The sequence below is a fragment of the Zootoca vivipara genome, chromosome 15 (assembly GCF_965207765.1).
Source record: "Zootoca vivipara chromosome 15, rZooViv2.hap1.1, whole genome shotgun sequence".
Lineage (NCBI taxonomy): Eukaryota > Metazoa > Chordata > Lepidosauria > Squamata > Lacertidae > Zootoca > Zootoca vivipara.
In genome coordinates this window covers 19,683,282-19,704,891 of record NC_142598.1, presented here as the reverse complement: position 1 = coordinate 19,704,891, position 21,610 = coordinate 19,683,282, and the positions used below count along the sequence as shown (strand labels likewise).

Below are 21,610 nucleotides of genomic sequence, written 5' to 3'. Positions count from 1 at the left end.
TTTTTGGTTGTCGAACATTTTGGAAGTTGAACGGCCTTCCAGAACAGATTACATTTGACAACTGAGGTTTGACTGTATTAAAAATATGTAACATAGTAACAAGCAAAACAATAACACACACACACACACACACACACACACACACACACACACACACACACTCCATAGTTTAAAAGGCCATAGATTAATTAGCCAAAGGCCTGGGAGAAGAGAAAGGCTTTTGCCTGGCACCTAAAGTTATGTTTCACAAATCGTAACTCTGCAGTTGTGAGGATGGCTCCAAATACCGCTACCGCCAAGGAACTGAAAAAACGTACACATTAAAAACTGTTTGTCCTAGATGTTTCCTAATTCTTAAAAACCCAAGCCCTTCTTCCCAAGAATAGGAAGTTCAAAAACTCAAAATTTGCTCTGGGCTAGCAAGGGACAAACAAAAAAGACATGTGACACTTATTCTTAGGATTGCCGACTTTTTCATCAGCCCACTGCTCCTGGGCCTTGTAACAGCAGTTGGATGTGAGGACATTATCAGCTTCTATGCCATGAAAAGCTTCCGCTGCTGATTTCTGCTGAGCAAGCTGCTTTTACATGCATAAGAGCAGGCCCGTCCCACCCCCACCCCCACCCCCCGGCCAGTTGACAACACTACATATTCTTTGAAAAACCCATTCACTCACAGCAGCACTGGTCAAATTCCATTCTAGGGTTTTCTTTTGTTTTTAAAGTCTGCTATCCCAGCTGTACAATTCACTGTCCAGACACTGAATGTTATAAGTACTGTATGTGATTGAGTTTGACAGGTTGGTGAGTTGGTCCAACCATAGCTGCCAAGTTATCCCTTTTTTAAAGGGATTTTCCCTTATGCTGAATAGGCTTCCTCGCGAGAAATGGGAAAACTTGGCAGCTATGGGTCCAACCAGGGTCAGCCCATCCATGAGGCCAGGTGAGGCAGCAGGTCCCAAATATTCTTCCCTTGTTCCTGATTTAGATCTCCACTCACCCCTTCTTCCCTGACGGGGAGGGAGGCGCCATTTTGTGATTTCCTTCAGGAGCCGGCCCTAGGTCCAACCTATCTGACACCAATTTCAAATGTATTTTGTGGTTGTACCGTCATTAGTCTGCCCCAGGGTGGGTTACGGCAATTAAAAGCCTAATTTTAAAAAAGGATTAACATTCAAGAGAATAGGGCTGGTCCTAAGATATGTATTTCAGGTATCAAAGGGAGGGAACCAGTGTGGTGTAGTGGTTAAGAGCGGTAGTCTCGTAATCTGGTGAACCGGGTTCGCGTCTCCGCTCCTCCACAAGCAGCTGTTGGGTGACTTTGGGCTAGTCACACTTCTTTGAAGTCTCTCAGCCTCACTCACCTCACAGAGTGTTTGTTGTGGGAGAGGAAGGGAAAGGAGAATGTTAGCCGCTTTCAGACTCCTTAGGGGTATCAAATCCAAACTCTTCTTCTTCTTCTTCAAAGGCCAGGGTAAAGAGTAGGGTTGCCAGACTCAATAGAGGACAGGACTTTTGTGCCTTTAATTGCCCTGCTCTCTTTTGAGTCTGGAATCCTTAAAGAGAAACCAACAGACCGTTTGGCTTGGAAATTAAACAAAGGGTCTGCTGGTTTTTCTTTAAGGTTTCCAGACTCAAAAGAGAGCAGGGCAATTAAAGGCACAAAAGTCCTGTCCTCTATTGAGTCTGGCAACCCCAGTAAAGAGGTGCATTTTCAGCCTCTGATGAGAGTGGCCTAATGAAAGTGCCAGACACACATCTGTGGGAAGGGAATTCTACAACTTTGGGGCTGCTACAGTGAATGCCTTCTCCAGGGCTGCCATCCCATAAACAGCTGAGAGTGATGAAACTACCAAGAGGGTCCCCTCTGCTGATTTTGACCCCCACGATGGTCTGGAGGGAAGGAGGTGGTCTTGCAGATATTTGGGGCCTAAGTTACTTTGAGCTTTAAACACTAAGGTGAGCACCTAGAATTGTACCTGGAAACAAAATGGAAGCCTTATAAATATGGTATAGAGGTTGTGGTGTATGCATGTTGCTGATGTTTGAAATTTTAATCGCTGGTGTCTTGTTTTTAGCTCCTAGGGTATCGGGCAGAGCCAGGAAAAGATGGCTGTTGCTTTACACGCTATTAAACAACCCCAGTCTCCTGCAATTCCAGAAGCGAAGACTAGGATCCTATCCTATGGATTTTCCACAGCCCTGTGCTGTCCCTTCAGGCGATCATGCTACAGAGCAATTGGTGCATTGGGATAAACGTGTTTAATATGGGACATGGACTGTGGAGATGCTGGTCCTGGTGATGCAAGACAAAAGCGGCACAAGTTATACTTGCTGAGAGTTGCACGAATTGACAGCTTGTTCCATAGTGCTTCCTAAAAAGATAATCTGTCCTATTTCCCCCACATTATGTGTCATGTCTTCCCTCCACATGAACTGCCTGCCTGCTGCAATCATTAATAAACTATACACAAGCCATTGTCCCTAGGAAGATTTAGGTAATCTCTTTGAAGACCACACAAGCATGCACTTTTTTTCCTGCTGTCCCTACAATTATTTGACACTTTCCCCCCTGGCTCGGCCTCCTCAAAATCATAGACCTGTGCCAATTACCCCCGCGTCCCAGCTCCTCGCTCTGTTCTGGCCTGCCCAGACCACAGGGATCTAGAATGAAAGCACACCTGAGGTGGGAAATCAAAAGAAGAAGAAGAAGAAGAAGAAGAAGAAGAAGAAGAAGAAGAAGAAGAAGAAGAAGAAGAAGAAGAAGAAGAAGAAGAAGAAGAAGAAGAAGAAGAAGAAGAGGAGGAGGAGTTTGGATTTGATATCCCGCTTTATCACTACCTGAAGGAGTCTCAAAACGGCTAACATTCTCCTTTCCCTTCCTCCCCCACGACAAACACTCTGTGAGGTGGGTGGGGCTGAGAGACTTCAAAGAAGTGTGACTAGCCCAAGGTCACCCAGCAGCTGCATGTGGAGGAGCAGAGACACGAACCCGGTTCACCAGATTACAAGTCTACCACTCTTAACCACTACACCACACTGGTCCAGAGTCAGTGACACTGGTTTAATAACAATGAGTTTTTGTTTTTTTCCAAGTTGCCAAATTGGAATCCTGAGTTTCCAAACCATTAACTGGAGCTGGTGTGTGCATAATTCTAAAACTGCTGTTAGATGATTTGTTCTCAAGGTGCCTTCATTAGTTCTACTCGCTGAGAGTTTTCTTTAAAAAATGTTTGACGTTTTACTATGTTTTTATATGTGTTGTAAGCTGCCCAGAGTGACTGGGGAAACCCAGCCAGATAGGCTGGGTATGAATATAATAATAATAACAATAAATTATTATTATTATTATTATTATTATTTTTATTATTATTATTAAGCAACTGCTTCCAAAGCTGGTTGTACTGTACACTTACTGGTGTAGCTGACCCTACATAATGAAAACCTTGCCTTTTCTTGCTGTGTCTTCCAGATTGATAAACTGTATAAATTCCTCATTTTGTAGAAGCAAATTATCCAGCATCAATTCCTTTTCTCAGTGAATATTTTCCAGTAATGGAAAATACAATTTTCACTGGGGAGTGATGGTATCAGTGTCAGGGGCATAGCTGCCAAGTCTCCCGTTTCCCCCGGGAAACCCCCGTTTTTAAAGTCGTTTCCCGCTGTCATCCCGAATGGCGAAATATCCCGTAATTCCCCCGGATTTCTTCCGGTGCCGCTCTGCCCATGTCTGGGCACCGGAAATCGGGCAGCGCCGGCACTGGAAGTTGCTTCTATGCATGTCTGGACATGTGTAGAAGCGACTTCTGGTGCCGGCGCGGCTGATCCCGTATTTTTCTAACCAGGACTTGGCAGCTAGGGTCAGGGGTCTGTTAAAACACCCAGCATAAAGTTCTTCATCAATATTTTTGGAATGCTTTCAGACATACCATTAGTCCTATCCAATGTTGATGAAATCATTCCACTATAATCTTCTGCAACCATCTTCCCTTTTTGATCTGAGTTTGTGGCATAGATGTAGCCAGTTATAATTGGCTTATCACACTGCGTGCCAATTCCAAAAAAGATAAGGTTCATTTTGATCTTCTTACCCACTCACTAACTGTTAATTAATAATGGGAAGTTCTTAAATATAATGGCCACTCATGTTTCCTCACCTCTAGGCCCTGAAGAAAAAGCTCCAAGTTTTAATACCTCAAGATAATTTCTCATCTCCGCTTTTTGTGTGTTTTCCTGAAAACCACTTTCAATAAATTCAGCAATGTATTTTTAATTAATGTTTGTTTTGTAAAATGTATACATCGCTTGATTGGTTTTTTTAAAAAAAAAACCTCTGTAAGAGGTTTACAAAATGATAAAACAATAACATCAAGAAGAATTTACAATATGTTGTGGTTGTTAAGGAAGAAGGGGAAACAGGAGTGTTACACATGTTTCTTGCAGCACACATGTTATTGATGGCCATGATATATGGTAAACGTAAAGGCAAAGGACCCTTGGATGGTTAAGTTCAGTCAAAGGCGACTATTGGGTTGCGTCGCTCATCTCGCTTTCAGGCTGAGGGAGCCAGCGCTTGTCCACAGACAGCTTTCTGGGTCGTGTGGCCAGCATGACTAAACCGCTTCTGGCGCAATGGAACACCGTGATGAAAACCAGAGCGCATGGAAACGCCGTTTACCAGAGCGCATGGAAACGCCGTTTACCCGCCACAGTAGTACCTATTTATCTACTTGCACTGGTGTGCATTCGAACTGCTAGGTTGGCAGGAGCTGGGACAGAGGAACTGGAGCTCACCTCATCGTGGAGATTCAAACAGCCAACCTTCTGATCGCCAAGCCCAAGAGGCTCAGTGGTTTAAACCACAGCGCCACCCTGATCCTATGATATACTGTATGATATATGGATGCAGATGCCACACCAGTGCATACCTGTCCTGGCAACTTGGGCTGGACATTTTAGGTGTAAAAGGGAAGTGTGCCTCCAATTTGTTTCGGGGTTTGTGGAGAGGGACAACGAAAAAGTATTGTTGCACCTTAAAGCACTTAAGGAAGCTATTATGGCATAAACTATCATGGATTAAAATCCCAGATAGTCTGAAAACTTAAAGCAACTTCAAAGCTTCATTTACGCTATCAGTAACCTTGATACCCAGCCAAAATGTCCTTTGTGACTGCTTAGCGACTGCATATCAGAAAGGATACGTTTGATTAGACCTTTCTTCCTACACAAGCTAAGAACAAAGAAGCAGGGTAGGAGCGAGGTGTGACGATCATGCTGGAACTGTGATGCAAGCCGTTTGGACTTTGCTACTTAACTCTGAGCCTACATAATGGATCTTCTCATGCAGGTGAAGAGGACAGTATGGGGACCAACCTGGATTTTGGCAATGGATAATGCTGCTTTGCGATCTCTATAAAAGCATTTATTTCTCTGTTCCAATCCAGAGAAGGCAACACCCCAAAACACATGTCTGTAGCACGTTTTCTCTTTTGCCTGAACTTTTCCCTATTATGGATCTCTAGCCAGGGCCCTTTGCATGTGTGATGATCAGGCTTCATTAACGTGCGACTACGAAATTTCAGATTTTGTGCCTCAGCCCTTGCTTCCCCCCCCCCGCAGGACCAATTGCTGTCATCAGCAGTCGTTAACAGCCATCAACAGGTTCACCACTCCTATCAGCCCATCACCCATTCCCAACCCCCCACCCTCTGAATATACATAAGGGTCTGGTTGATTCTGTTTCAGTGTATCTGACGAAGTGTGCATGCACACATAAAGGTAAAGGGACCCCTGACCATTAGGTCCAGTCGTGACCGACTCTGGGGTTGCGCGCTCATCTCGCATTATTGGCCGAGGGAGCCGGCGTATAGCTTCCAGGTCATGTGGCCAGCATGACAAAGCCGCTTCTGGCGAACCAGAGCAGCACATGGAAACGCCGTTTACCTTCCCGCTGTAGCGGTTCCTATTTATCTACTTGCATTTTGACGTGCTTTCAAACTGCTAGGTTGGCAGGAGCTGGGACCAAGCAACAGGAGCTCACCCCGTCACAGGGATTCGAACCGCCGACCTTCTGATCAGCAAGCCCTAGGTTCAGTGGTTTAACCACAGCGCCACCTGGGTCCCATACATGCACACAAAAGCTCATACCAAAATAAAAACTTAGTTGGTCTTTAAGGTGCTACTGAAGGATTTTTTTTTATTTTGCAAAAGTTTTGTGCTATTTTTGTGTCATCTTTTTCTGCTAAGCCCACATTTTGTGCCGTTTCCCCAAACCGAGTACAGTGGTACCTTGGTTCTCAAACTTAATTTGTTTCGGAAGTCTGTTCCAAAACCAAAGCGTTCCAAAACCAAGGCGCACTTTCCTATAGAAAGTAATGCAAAATGGATTAATCTCTTCCAGACTTTTAAAAGCAACTCCTAAAACACAAATTTAACATGAGTTTTACTATCTAATGAGGCCATTGATCCATAAAATGAAAACAATAAACAATGTAAGGTAAAGGTAAATGGGCCCCTGACCATCAGGTCCAGTCGTGTCCGACTCTGGGGTTGCGGCGCTCATCGCGCTCTGTAGGCCAAGGGAGCCGGCGTTTGTCCACAGACAGCTTCCGGGTCATGTGGCCAGCATGACAAAGCTGCTTCTGGCGAACCAGAGCAGCGCAAGGAAACGCCGTTTACCTTCCCGCCTATTTATCTACTTGCACTTTGATGTGCTTTCGAACTGCTAGGTGGGCAGGAGCTGGGACCGAGCAACGGGAGCTCACCCCGTTGCAGGGATTCGAACCGCCGACCTTCTGATCAGCAAGCCCTAATCTCTGTGGTTTAACCCACAGTGCCACCTGGGTCCCCAATAAACAATGTACTGTACTACCGTATAAAATAAATAAAAAAGTATTGTAAGTGATAAAAATTAAAATTATTATTTTTTCCGGTGCACTGATGATAGCCATTGTTTTAATGGGGGCTTTTGTCCATTTCTGCAGTCACACATCAATCAGTAGCTGAACTGGGTTCCACACAGTCACAAAAACCAAGTCACAAGCCACAGTCACATGTCAGTCCCATAAAACGAACAAGTTGCAGACAAAAAAATTGAAAAAGCCAAACAAACAACACACACACAAAAAAAGGAAAACCAAAAGCTCCAAATATCACCTCTGGGTTGCGTGGGCGCTGGGGACTCAACAGCTGACAGACTCAATAGGAAGCCTCTGATTAGCAGCAGGGGCTCAATTTACAAACCGGATACACTCAACAGGAAGTGGAACATGTTCTTATTCCAAGCCAAAGATCACAAATCAGAACACCTACTTCCAGGTTTGCAGTGTTCTATTTCCAAGTTGTTCATAAACTAAGCTGCTATAAAAGCAAGGTACCACTGTATTGTCAAAGAAAATCAGGGTCACAAGTTAATGCCCCAAATTCCAAACTTGTCCCAAAGTTTTGTGGTACTTTTGTGCCACAGACTCCATGTTTTGTGCTGCCCCACAAATTGAGAAATTGATACTCAAACCGGGGTCACAACTAAAGGGACCCAAACCCAACCTCGTCCTATTGACCAATGCCAAAGAAGTGTGCTGGTTTTGTGCCATTTTGTGCTGCAAACCCCACTTTCTCTACAGTCCCCCAAACTGAGCTTTTGAAACTCAAACTGGGGGCCATAGGGATACCCTCAAACCCAACCTTGTCCGATTGCCAATGTGGAGTGCTGTTTGGTGATTTTGTGTGGCATATCCTGCTTTCTGCACTGCCCCCTAACTGTCTTGTCTTGACACAAAGCATATCTAGACACACAAAGCATGTCATGACGGACAACGCAGGTCACGACATAAGGCACACCATGTATGTCATGTCATGACATGCCTTGTATATCATGACATGATGGACATGTAATGACATGCCTTGTATGTCATGACATGACCTTCATTGTTGTGCATTGCCATTTTGTTGACACTGTTCAAGTGAGCTGCGTGATCACCTCTCTTAATTGCTGCAACGGTGTCAGTAATTCACCAGGAAACTTCTCAACGGGCAGGCTGCGGGATACACAACATTTCCTTAATGCTCGTATGAGGTAAATATTTAACCCAATGTTTGCTTTCTGTCTGTGGTGAGCTCAGTGGGTGTTGCGATCTTCCCTTCGGAATCCCAGGGAAAATCACAGACTGCACTGCAGAATTCCTACTGGGAGAGAAGGACGGCAGAGAGAAAGACGCCCAGATCCCTGGCACGTGAATAGTTGTGCTTAGATGCACCTCTAGAATTGAGTGCAGAATTGCTCAGCATGGCCGCTGAGGCATGGTAAGTTTGAGCAAGGAAGTATTTCCTTGGGTTGCATTGTACTGCCCTTAGTAATTCTGGGTTCTACCGGTAGATGACTCCAATATTGAATCAACTGCAACCCATGAGAGGACAGAGCTATGCATTCCCAAATAAGAATAGGACCCTCTGCCTCATGGTTGCCTGTTAATGCTAATGTGGGGAAATTGAGGTCAGTTACAGAGTATCATCAGTCAATGGGAGAAAGGGGCATAACTAGCGTCTCCTACCCTCTGAGCATCCCTGTTTTCCAGGGTCAGCCCTGGAATTACAGAAGCCATCCCAGCTTCCAATTTGATCGCAGAATGTCCCTATTTCCCCCACCAGTGCCACCGCCATTGAGCTCAGGGAGGAGGGTGAGCCGGCACTTGTCCTAAACGGTGACAGCGGCAGCTGTGAGGGAGCACCCTGTTGCCTCTCCATGGCCGCCGCCGCTGGCCTCCTCCTTTGGGCAGCTGGTAGGGGCTACTGGAGAGGAGGCAAGGAGGAAGAGAAGCTGCCACTGCCATGGCCCGCCCTCGCCTAACGTGCCACCTCTGAGACACAGGGAGAGGGCAGGGCCGCCCTGGGCGGGAAAAGGGTGGAGAGGAGAGGAGCAGAAGGAGTTTTGAATATATATATTTTAAAATGCTTTGTGCGTCTGCGTCTAATCTTGCCCCTTTCTAAAATTCATTTGCATTGTTCTTTTTAAAAAATCTACCAAAGACTAAAATAAAATAAAATTGTGGGGTTTCTCAGGATGGTGCAGGGCATGTGTGCTGCATTCTGTTGGTGAAGTGGTGGTGGCCCTTTCTCTGATAGGAAATGCTCTGTGGGGATGACAAAAAATAGACAGGCCTGACTGACACCATTTTGACTCTCTCTGACCAGAATCACACACACATTTCCACATGACTATCAATTTGGGAGCCATAATCCTGTAAGCCGGGGGCTCTGCCAACTGGACATTTCCCCATCAATGGTGCCAGACTACTAGCCATCTCATTCACAATGGAAGACTCCTCCAAACAAAAGATAGTGACCAACTTTTAGGAAACTGTTAATTTCTCTTTGTGTGAGGGGTGAGAGGAGGACTAGGAGAGGTGTCAAAGGTGCTCAGATTTCTACCTTGAACCCTCCCTTTTTGTGAGGTATTGATTACGTAGCTGTGATGTAGGAATGATGTATTTTGGGGGTGGTGATGGGAAAACTGATAAAAGTGGAGGTTCTCTTTTGTTCTGGGTTCCTTCCTTGCTCTCCTGCGTGAGGGGAAGGACCCTGTTGCAACAGCAAAAATAAAGGCTTTGCTTCTCAAAATTCTCTGGTTGGCCTCTGTTATATTCTCCGACCGATGGAGAACCCAATAGGGGAATAAGAGCAGGTTTTTGCTTATTGCATATGTGTGTGAAAAATGTCCCTATTTTCATCCGAGGAATGTGCCAGCTATTTCCCCCCTGCAAATGCTCTCTGGGGATTAGCCAGACTGGGGGTGAAATGGATGAGTTGGGGGCATTTGTTAGGACAAATTGATGGATGAGCTTAAACAGTTACCTGCCACAGCTGGAGGCAGGTTTGGGAGTCCCTGCTTTTCAAAGCAATGCTCTCCGCCCCTCCTGTCCTCTTATGTACGCTCTTCTGAATCTGTCTCCTGGTTTGTTGGGGGCGGCAGCGACACAGCACCTAATTGTGTGGTTTGTTGGGAAAAGTACTGTGTGCTTTTGGTCGTGGTTTGCTTGTTTGCTGGCGACACACAATTTCTTCCCTTTAACCTGTGGAGCTGCATGGTCTTCTATGAGTTATTCTTCATATATAGCCTCATTCATGACAAAACCATGTTATTTCTTCCACCTTTGCCAGCCCTGCGATGCTGCTCGTAATAATATCAAGTTGAAATGGCTCTGGTTGGTTTTCAGAGCTTTGAAGAGGGTTCTAACTTCTGACTGGAGAAAAAGAAAAAAAAGTACCAGGTTCCTCCGAACACTGTCAATAAGATTAGTGTTTCATTATCATGACCTTTGCCTGTCTCTCGGTGGCACTTTGCAGATGTTTAACTTCAAGGAGTGTTTTCTCCTGTGGGTAGAAGCAGAAAGAGAATCAGGAATGGCTGTTTATAGCAGAAAGGGGAAAGATCAAAATAGTCTGTTTCTTCATATATGCATAAAAATGCAAAGCATATATGGGGAGGGGAGGAAAACAGAAGGCAGGTTGCACAACAGCAGTGAGGAGGGAGAGAAGCTGAGAGAAAAGCCACGGTTTTCAACAACAGCAGAAGTTTGAGTAAAGCAGGGATGGAAGACACTGAGGGGGGAGTGGAAGTTTGAATACAGTGAGACGGGAGTTGGGAAAGGCCCTGTTATGTCAGCATTTTGGTGTTAGCTTCTGTGTTGTAGCCATCTCTGCTATTTCTCCTTGTTAAATGGAGAGTCCCTGCATTATTCAAACACGCACATGCAGATTGGAGACATCTGTGCATTACCTATCTTTTGACAGCCAAGTAGCTTCATCTGCTATTCTCATTTTTTTCTATGTAGTCCACACACAATCTAGATCTATTGCCTATTTGTTGCCCCTGAAAATGGCTTCTCAAGCAATTTCTTTCCAAATAATAATAATAATAATAATAATAATAATAATAATAATAATATATTTATATCCTGCCCATCTGGCTTATTGTATTTTAATATTCTGTTGGAAGCAGCCACTCTGGGCGGCTTCCAACAGAATATTAAAATACAGCAATCTATTAAACATTAAAAGCTTCCCTAAACAGGGCTGCCTTCAGATGTCTTCTAAAAGTCTGGTAGTTGTTTTTCTCTTTGACATCTGGTGGGAGGGCGTTCCATGAGGAGGGTGCCACTACCGAGAAGGCCCTCTGCTTGGTTCCCTGCAACTTGGCTTCACGCAGTGAGGGAACCGCCAGAAGGCCCCCGGCACTGGACCTTAGTGTCCAGGCAGAACGATGGGGGTGGAGACACTCCTTCAGGTATACTGGACTGAGGCCGTTTCCGTTTAGGGCTTTAAAGGTCAGCACCAACACTTTGAATTGTGCTCAGAAACGTACTGGGAGCCAATGTAGGTCTTTCAAGACCAGTGTTATGTGGTCTCGGCAAAGGCTCATTGTTCATGGCAGGTGTAGCTTAGCCGCTGTTGAGATTTTCTCCGGCTCCAGAGCTTATGAAACAACCTCAAGGCAAATGGAATCTTCATCTAGCTTTCAGATAATTTTTAAATCTTCATTTGTGTTTCCTGAGCAGGCAATTGAAAAATGAAACCTGCACAAGTTCAGTGGACATGGAACTCTTTCTGCATTATTCACTTCTTCCATCGGTAAGTTGAGTAATCTGACTGCCAACTCGCAATTGCCTGGCAGTCTATCCCTTGACATTTCGACATTCATTTCCCCCCTTTTTGCAGATCGCCATCATTGTGGTTCTGTCCTGTCTTGAAAGAAGAGCTAGGAGAAGCTGGCTAGATGAAAAATGGCCTCTTCTCAACAGGAGATGCGGCATGGTCATGTGAGTCTTCCTTACCAACACTATGGTAGTTGTATTGCTAATAATAATAATAATAATAATAATAATAATAATAATAATAATATATTTATACCCCACCCCTCTGCCTGGGTTTCCCCAGCCACTCTGGGTGGCTCCCAACAGAATACAGTGGTACAGTGGTGCCTCGCTTAATGAATGCCCTGCTTAACGAAATTTCCGCTTAACGAAAGGATTTTTCGAGCGGAGGTTGCCTCGCTAGACGAATGCATTTTACGAAAAATTCGTCTAGCGAATCGCGGTTTCCCATAGGAATGCATTGAAATTCAATTAAGGCGTTCCTATGGGCCAAAAAAAAATTCAAAAAAAATTCAATGCATTCCTATTGGATTCGCTAGACGAATTTTTCACTATAAGAAAAGACCCGTGGAACGAATTAATTTCGTCTAGCGAGGCACCACTGTACCTCTACTTACGAATTTAATGCGTTCCGAACGCACATTCGTAAGTCGAAAAAAATTGTAAGTCGAAGCAACCCTATCTAAAAATTTGTAAGTAGAAAAAAGCCTATCTAAACAGCATCCAAGATGGCGGACGGAGCTCCATTCGTAAGTAGAAACATTCGTAAGTCGAGTCATTCGTAAGTAGAGGTACCACTGTAATAATAATAATAATAATAATAATAATAATAATAATAATGTGATAAAACATAAAACATTAAAAACTTCCCTAAACAGGGCTGCCTTCAGATGTCTTCTAAAAGTCAGATAGTTGTTTACTGTATTTCTTTAACATCTGATGCGAGGGCATTCCACAGGGCGGGCGCCACTACCGAGAAGGCCCTCTGCAAACCGGAACACTTACTTCCGGGTTTGTGGCGTTCGGGAGCCACAACGTGCAAGTACCAAGGCGTTGGAGAACCAAGGCACGACTGTAAATGGAAATGCATTGTAGCTGAAGTAAAGATAACCATGATAATAGTTCTTTGTTATTTTAACCATCCTGAAGAGGCCATCGCCCACATGCTAGTGGGTTGCTGTTATGTTCCCATGGAGCTTGAATGTATTTTTGTCCACAGACCCTTGGAGTTTACCGGGGCATTCAACAATCGGTGGTCTCTGGGCTTTGCCTTTGGAGCTACAGCCAACAAAGTCATGATTCTGTTTTCGGAAGGCTACCTCCCACTGCCCAGCAAGTTCAGATGGGCACAAGGTAAGAGGCCCCTGCTGAGAAATGCCAGCCTGGTGCATAAATCAGTTGGGGTCTTCATCAAGCCCCTGGTTGAGGAAGCTGTGTGTTCCCAAGCTGCTGCCCTTCAGATATGTTAGACTACAGCAGAGCCTGGGTTGGATCGGTCCCCATGGGCCGGATCGTGCATGCGCATGAGTGCGCCCACCCATGATTTTCGGCGTCTGCGCATGTGCAAACGCGATTTCCAGTGCCGCAGAAGTGAGTCCTCGCACTGCGCTTCGCCGGTTTAGCACAGAGTGCGAGCAGGCCACTTGGTTCAGGGGTGTCTTGTGGGCCGATCAAACGACCTCCGCCAGCCGTTTCCAGCCCATGGGCCTTAGGTTGCTGACCCCTGGACCACCAAGCTATGAAACTCCCTAATATGAAACTCCTCCAGAGGGTGACAACACAAGGACAGGCCTTTTCTGCAGTAGCTCCCTGTTTGTGGAATGCTGTCCCCAAGGAGCTTTGGCTGGTGCCTTCATTATGCACCTTTCTTCTTCTTTGGCGATCACTCCTAGCCGAGTAAGATTGTTTTCCATGAACACGGTTTTAACAATGGGTCCGTAAGTGACTGTGGAGGCCAATTCTGGATCCACACATCCTTCCGCAGTGGGGACATTGGTTTCCAGGCGGGAGTTGATCACGGTGTGGATTTGCCAAGCGTGCCTTCCTCTTAGCATGTTTATCCCTTTTGTCCTGAGTTCAAGCATCTTCAAAGCCCATGACACCTTTGATAAAGGCTGTTCTCCAATTGGAGCACTCGCAGGCCAGTGTTTCCCAGTTGTCGGTGTTTATATTATATTACATTTAGGCAGCAGGCAAAAACGTTCCTCTTTAACCAGGCCTTTGGCTGATTGACATCTAATGCTTTTAAAAAAAATGTATTGTAGAAGGGTGGGGGGATTATTAGGTTGTTCTTGTTCTTATTTTTATTATGTATTTTATGTTTTTAGATTGTGATTTTATGTTGTGAATAATGTTCAGGTTTTTGCTAAATTAGTAGCATGAGAAACCATCAGATTGCTTCTTCACACATTCAACTCTAGGACAAGCAATTAACACTGGGCAGAAAGCCAAGGTCTACTTCTGCCATAGTAACTGCGCTCTCATTGGTTGATGATCAGCACAGAGACCTGTTATCAGTGAAAGCTAGCACAGTACGTGGTGTGGTGAGTGTGGTCAGTGTAGGAGGAGAGGTGCTGTATCAGTTGTGTGTGAGAGAGACAGAGACAGAGAGGAAAGGATTTATTTTACTTTGTTTTTGAGTTCTAAAGTTGTACATAGAAACTCTGGATTTCTTTTATTTTAATAAATCCTGTATATAGTTTACTCTGCGTCCAGACATCTAGTCATTTAAGTTACCGCCAGAAGCTTCCGGAAAAACCTGCGCAAACTCTGCTGTGTTCAGGCTGAAGTTACACCTGACACTTAAAAACACTAAGAAATAACCCAGAGACCTGTGGGTATAGGGCGGTATACATATTTAATAAATGATAAAATAATAATAATTTGTTTACACCCACTGCACTATCCTAATATGATTGAATTATCTGTTTTCATCTTCTTACAGCCTTTGTCCTTCTCACTGGTGCCATGGAAGTGGGCCTTTCCTCCTATCCTTTCTTCGCTTGCCTGTCCACACATTTCTCGATCGTGGGGGCCATGCTTGGGTTCCTTTACACAGGAAGTTGGTGAGCGACTTCAGATAATTGGCCAGAATGGCCACTTGTGGGTGTGATGGGCATGTGGGGAAGTTGGCGGTAATGAGAGAAGCATCATATAAGGTTCTGCCTGCATCCAGGGGGTTATTGCATTGCCAGGGTTGCCAATGCAGTGCCCACAGACACCTTAGTGTCTCCTATGGCACCTGTGAAATGTCTCAGTTTATATCTCCTCTAAGATCCATGTGGGTGGCACAGAGCCTAGGGCTTGCTGATCAGAAAGTTGGCGGTTCGAATCCCCGCAACGGGGTGAGCCTCGGTCCCTGCTCCTGCCAACCTAGCAGTTTGAAAGCATGTCAAACTGCAAGTAGATAAATAGGTACCACTCTGGCGGGAAGGTGAACGGCGTTTCCGTACGCTGCTCTGGTTCGCCAGAAGCAGTTTAGCCATGCTGGCCACATGACCTGGAAGCTGTACGCCGGCTCCCTCGGCCAGTAAAGTGAGATGAGCGCCGCAGCCCCAGAGTTGTTCACAACTGGACCTAATGGTCAGGGGTCCCTTTACCTTATTTAAGATTCACAAAGCACAATGTCAGGAGAGACCGACACATGCCATCGTATCTCCTTTTTAATTTTATTTTACAGGTTTGCCATCATAGCCATGAACATTGTGCAGTGCCCACATGGACAAGTGAGTGTCAGGCTAGGCAATAATACTAAGATGTTTGACATCACAAATACTTATCAAGGACATTGTTTTTAGCCTTTTTCAGGAGTTTAGTCATATACTACAAATGAGGGCGCTTCCAGAGTACTGATTGTTACCTTCCCCCCCGGTGGGATTCAGTTATATACTGGCCAATTCAGGTCGCACAATCATAGTGTTTTTTTAACAAACAAACCAACGCTGCTGGTCACCTGGGAGGCTTAGTGTGGGCAGAATGCCAGGAATAGTGACACTCTGGTAGCTTCTCATTGGCTCTGTGAGCCAGTGGCCTAACACATTAAAGCACATGCGGTACTTTGTTGAACACTTTGTTGAACACTGTTGAAAACAGACCACCATGGGCTGACGGGATAACATTGTGGTTTTAAGGTCTGAGAGGGGAATATTTGGGACACTACTTGGGGCATACAACTGAATATTTGCAGCACCAACAGATAACCCTTTTAATCCACATTTTTTTTCTGCCCAGATCATCGGGGAATATGAAAATATTATTTTTTACTGGCCCTCCTTGCTCTGCCAGCTTTTCCTGCTAGGCAGATTTGTCTATATGTTTGTGAAAGCGTCCTGGGGCCGACTCCAGCTGGCTCCTCTAAGTGTGAGTATTTAAACATCAAAGGGAACCCTTTTTATTCTTTATACTTATACTAGTATCTTGAAGCCCATTAAAATAACGGGTGCTAGAGCATGTGTCTCGGCAGCGGCAGGGGCAGAGAAGCTGGGGCCGGGGTGCCGCCTCCTCATCCAGTCTCCCCCTCACACACACGCACAGGCATTAATCCCATGCCACTGGCGGCAGCGGCGCAGCTTCTCCGTCACACAGCAAGGGAGCCCAGAGAGGCGCCCAGTGGGACTCTGCCCCCACAAAGAGGTGCAGCGGCGGCAACAACGGCCGCCCGAGCCCTCAGCCCAGGGGAAAGGCAGGAGAGATAAAGGGGCGTGAGCGCCTCCCTCCACGTCCCCCCTCCCTCTCTCCCTCTCACACACACGCACAAACCTCCCCCCATTCACCTCCGCCGGCCTCCACCCTCGCTTCCCCTACGCACCCTGCCTCTCTCAGCCGGCGCCAAGGCGCTACGCCGGGGAGGAGAGGCTCCTTCCCCGGCCTGGCCTGGCTTGGCTGGAAGCAGCACCGGGGGGGGGGAGCGTAGGGGGAAAAAAGCAGCCTCCTCCTCCTCGCGCTTTAGCGCAAGTGCAGTGAGGCGCTGTCCGGCCGAGAGCGGCAGTTGGAGGAGGCAGAGGGGTGGGGTGGGGAGAGCGTGTGTGTGTGTGTGTGTGTGTGCGCGCGCGCGTCCAGTCTCTTCGTCCAGTCCCTGTGTCCGTGGGGCACATGCGCAGTGGCGCGGACACAGGGACACAGGGAATCTGGACGCAGAGACGCAGGGACTTTATTATATAGGATAATGAACTCTGGAAGAAGACTAGCATAGCATTCTTAACTGTGCCAGCAGGTTTCTCTTACACATGTACCACTGGTTTTTTTACCATTTTTTTTTTTGGAGTGTAATCTGCTGCCAGTCACTGACATAACAACATCAACATCAACATCAACAACAACAACAACAACAACAACAACAACAACAACAACAATGCATTAGGAGTGGATTTGTACGACCTTTCCTTTGTTGGTCGTTCTGTGGTGTTGCCTCGCTGTTACCTCAGTATTGCTGCTTCCTACAGTGAAAAAGCAGCGGGACAAAAAGTTAACTTGGAACATTTCTGATATAAAAGTTGGGATTTGATTAGATTCTAGGAGGGGGCATCTTTATTAGATATTATCCTTCCTCATAGTGATCTCAGCAGGGTGCCATCCCTTTGCAGCTTAAGAGGGAGGGAGCTTGGATAGGCTAGTTTTAGCCTTTTAGTACAGTGGTGCCCTGGTTCTCAAACTTAATCAGTTCCGGAAGTCCGTTCCAAAACCAAAGCGTTCCAAAACCAAGGCATGCTTTCCCATAGAAAGCAATGCAAAATGGATTAATCTGTTCCAGACTTTTAAAAACAACCCCTAAAATAGAACTTTAACATGAATTTTATTGCCTAACGAGACCATTGATCCATAAAATGAAAGTAATAACCAATGTACTGCTGTCACACAATGAACCAATCAGTAGCAGAACAGGGTTCCACGGAGTCACACACACACACACACACACACACACACACACACACACACACACAGCTGCAAAATAAATAGCAAAACCAGTTGTTTTTAAATGATATATACTAATTTGGATTTTTGCATGTATTTGTGAGCTGGAGTATTGTTTAGGGGCTTTTTTGGGAGTGTATTGTTTATTAGTGTGTTAAGATTGTTGATTATTTTAATTATTATTTATTATTTTACTTTGTTATTTTTACTATGTATTTTATCATGCATTTTGTTTTGATTATTTTAATTACCTATTTTGTGTTTTATATATTGTAACTCTGACATTGCGACTCACCCCCAGACCCTATATGCGTATAGGGTGGTATACAAATTTAATAAAAAAGAAACTATAATTTCATCAAGATGTGAGTAGTCCCCAGACACTTTAGCGCGTTCTTAATTTCAAGGTGTGCTCTCCTTTAGACTCTTTCAGTGCCCCCTGGAATAATGAAGCATCTCTTTCCTTCTCCCTGCAGGAAGCGAAGGCCTCCTTCTTGGAAGCACACCAGGGCCAATATGTCCAGCAGCTCATGAGGAAGCCTCCACTGATGTGAGGAGGGTCATTCTGTCCCAGGGGCATTCGCCTTTTAAGTCTAGAAAAAATAATAAAAGTGGAATCTGCATCGAGGGTTTTATAAGCTCCAGCTGCCCCTGCTAGGGACCGTCCCTGTTTTCCTTCTTCCCCCGTGCCTTTCCTAGGCTAGCTAATGTCTTACCAACCATCCTTGGGCAGGAGAAAATGGTATCTGTTGACCGAGGTCTGTTTCCTGATTTGTTTGCATGGGGTTTATATGTCTTTCTGTCAAGGGATCATTTTCTCACCCTTGCAGGGGCGTAGCCAGGATCAAAATTAGGGGGGAAGGGCCAAGGCATGGGGGAGGGGCCACAGTGGGGCAAGGAAAGCCATGGTTGTTCAGGGGTGAGGGGGCGCCAGGATCAGCCCGAAATCGGGCTGCTCCGACCCCCTCCTCCCTCTCCACAACCGGCAGGGGCGAGGGGGCACCACGATCAGCCCGAAATCCTCCCACTCCGCGATCGCTGGGGCAGGTGGAGGGAAAGCTGGCTTTCCCTCCACCCGCCCCACAGCCAGCAAGGGAGAACGGAGACGTCCCTTCTAGCTGGCTGGCTGTGGGGTGGGTGGAGGGAAAGCCCCAGAGCCGCGCAAAGCGTTTGGCTGGCTTTCCCTCCACCCACCCCACAGCCAGCCAGCTAGAAGGGACGTCTCCCTTCTCCCTGGCTAGCTGTGTGGCGGGCGGAGGGAAAGCCAGCCAAACGCATTGCGCGGCTCTGGGGCTTTCCCTCCACCTGCCTCACAGCCAGCCAGGGAGAAGGGAGACAGCACCGGGTGGCGGCGGGCAGCGGGGCAGGCTGGCCAGCGGCCCTGCTTCTAGGGGGGCAACTGCCCCCTCCTGCCCCCCTGCCTACGCCCATGCACCCTTGTAGTGCCTCTCACCATCACTCTCTCCTCTCTCTCTCTCTCTCTCTCTCTCTCTCTCTCTCACACACACACACACACACACACACAATTTTTTTTATTAAATTTTCTGTTTTACAATTTAGAACACTCATTTAAACATCCTTAAATATCAAAGACTTCTCTTCTTCTCTTTCCATGTTTCATTTTGCATGTCCTAAATCCCTGCATATTTTACATAAACGAATCCATCCAGTATTCCATTCTTACATACATCAACACTTATTTACACTGTTGAATTTATCTTAACGCAGCCAACGTTTTCAAGTGTACACAATTCCCCCCATATTTTCAATAAACCTTTTCCAATCTTCTCTAAATGTGTTCTCTTGTTCTATATGCTAAGTCCGCAAGCCGCGCATATTCCATCAGCTAAAGATGCCGTTCCTCTTCAGTTGGGACCTCGCTCGTTTTCCATCCCCGTCACTTTCACTACCAGTATTTTTTTTAATTTTAAAAAAGCGGATTTGTTGCTTCTTCTCTTGTTTTAACTCACCTTAATTGTACAAACCTAAATTTCCACTATGCAATTGAATTCCCACCTACAGTTTGGAGGCGACCTGAGAGTTAACATAGTAAGGAGGCCCCATGAGATTAGAATGGTACTCAGAGATGCTAGATTACAGTGGTGAACACGCAACTGCTGAATTTTTAAAATTTTCCTCTAGGCTTTGTTTCACCCGGGTCAAAGACCCAGTTTGGCACAACCCCCCACAGCTATGGCTCTGCTTTGTGAGCCCACATTTTGTGGCAGGGGTGCAATTCGAAGGAGGGTAGACCACTTTCTGAGAGCAGTTTCCACATGCAGCCCACCTTCCTTTGCCACTTCAGTGCTCTTTACATGTTTTTCCCCACCAACAGGCAGCCTCAGAAATCCTGGATCCGGCAGAAGGTGTATGAATGGGACCCTTATTTTCAGTTCCCCAGCAGGATGATCACCATGGCTGTGCTTGCCCTCATCTGCCTCTACATGGTGAATAAAATATTCCCTGTTTCTTTCTGGGTGGGTGGAGAGATGTTTTGGAGTAACAACAAGGCTTTCCAGAGTGGGTAAGATTTAATGATTTCCAGCTCAATTTAATGATTTCCAATGGGGCAGATGCGTTAATCCGTGTGTGTGTGTGTGTGTGTGTGTGTGTGTGTGTGTGTGTATGTGTAAGATCCAGCTTCCTCTTCTCAGAGGAATGGCCCTTTGTTCATGGGGATATCTGCCATGATAAGAACAACAACAACAACAACAACAACAACAACAACAACAACAACAACAACAAATTATTTATACCCCGCCCATCTGGCTGGGTTTCCCCAGCCACTCTGGGTGGCTCCCAACAGAATATTAAAAACGTCAAACATTAACAACTTCCCTAAACAGGGCTGCCTTCAGATAGTTGTTTATTTCCTTGACATCTGATGGGAGGGCGTTCCACAGGGCGGGTGCCACTACCGAGAAGGCTCTCCGCTTGGTTCCCTGTAGCTTTACTTCTCGTAGTGAGATAATCGCCAGAAGGCCCTCGGAGCTGGACCTCAGTGTCCGGGTAGAACGATGGGGGTGGAGACGCTCCTTCAGGTATGCTGGGCCGAGGCTGTTTAGGGCTTTAAAGGTCAGCACCAACACTTTGAATTGTGCTCGGAAATGTACTGGGAGCCAATGTAGGTCTTTCAGGACCAGTGTTTTATGGTTTCGGTGGCCACTCCAAGTCACCAGTCTAGCTGCCACATTCTGGAATAAGTGTAGTTTCTGGGTCACCTTCAAAGGTAGCCCCACATAGAGCGCATTGCAGTAGTTCAAGCGGGAGATAACCAGGGCATGCACCACTCTGGCAAGACAGTCCACGGGCAGGTAGGGTCTCAGCCTGTGTACCAGATGGAGCTGGTAGACAGCTGCCCTGGATACAGAACTGACCTGCGCCTCCATGGACAGCCGTGAGTCCACAATGACTCACATTAATGAGCATTGATTCTTTAATTGTTCATATTTGGGCTGTAGATCTTTAAAGGAGTTCACTAGTGAGGATTTGCAGCATGAAATATTGTCTGGGAATTAACTGGGAATTAACTGTTAACTGTTGCTTTTTATCCATTTCTCTCCTCCAGTTTGTTGTGAATGAGTTTTATGTCTACAAGCTGGTTTCACAAGCGCTGGAAGCTCTGAAGTCCACCTTTGATGTGGTTATTGTTTCCAGCAATACAACAGAAGTAGTTGCCCGGGTCAAGCATTTGAAAGAATTTATTGACGTCACAGAAGGTATGGGCGCAGACTGATGGCTGCCTGTCTGACACCCATTTGCCAGGATGCCAGTGATTACCTCTTGTCCAAGAGGCTGCTGTGTACGTGATCCCAGGTTTCAGGGATTATGGCTGCCCACATCCCAGACTCCCCCCTTCGTAAGCCATTCCTTTCCTGAACAGAACAAAGTTGGAATGGTGCAAATCCATACTGGAGCGATTTTATATGACTTTCTAAAGTTATCCCAGTGAGCCAATATTCGGATACATTTATCAGTGAATTGTTACATTTGGTGATGTGTAGCAGAGGCCTTTTGGATATAGAAAAAACTGTGATGAAGTGTTTTGTGGG

At 46.0% G+C, this 21,610-nt stretch overlaps 2 protein-coding genes across 6 annotated transcripts in view; both read left to right on the top strand.

Annotated features, from left to right (window-relative positions):
* The window catches only part of LOC118097923 (stimulated by retinoic acid gene 6 protein-like), a 47,858-nt gene extending 43,585 nt beyond the window's left edge, over nt 1-4,273 (top strand). For both annotated transcript variants that reach the window (XM_060268767.2, XM_088659042.1), the window contains one exon: nt 2,079-4,273. In XM_060268767.2, the coding sequence (XP_060124750.1) occupies nt 2,079-2,266 (188 nt within the window). In that variant the 3' untranslated portion in view covers nt 2,267-4,273. The remainder of the gene's footprint in view (nt 1-2,078) is intronic.
* Nucleotides 4,274-4,410: 137 nt separating this feature from the next.
* LOC118075204 (stimulated by retinoic acid gene 6 protein-like) overlaps nt 4,411-21,610 on the top strand; it is a 36,489-nt gene continuing 19,289 nt past the window's right edge. For 2 of the 4 annotated variants that reach the window (XM_088659043.1, XM_035097084.3), the window contains exons 1-10: nt 4,411-8,301; nt 11,553-11,625; nt 11,713-11,813; nt 12,868-13,001; nt 14,593-14,713; nt 15,328-15,373; nt 15,879-16,007; nt 18,035-18,108; nt 19,894-20,005; nt 21,127-21,277. In XM_088659043.1, the coding sequence (XP_088515169.1) occupies nt 8,285-8,301; nt 11,553-11,625; nt 11,713-11,813; nt 12,868-13,001; nt 14,593-14,713; nt 15,328-15,373; nt 15,879-16,007; nt 18,035-18,108; nt 19,894-20,005; nt 21,127-21,277 (958 nt within the window). In that variant the 5' untranslated portion in view covers nt 4,411-8,284. Of the gene's footprint in view, nt 8,302-11,400; nt 11,814-12,867; nt 13,002-14,592; nt 14,714-15,327; nt 15,374-15,878; nt 16,008-18,034; nt 18,109-19,893; nt 20,006-21,126; nt 21,278-21,610 lie in introns of those variants that run through there. The other 2 variants (XM_088659044.1, XM_088659045.1) reach the window with 2 other exon arrangements.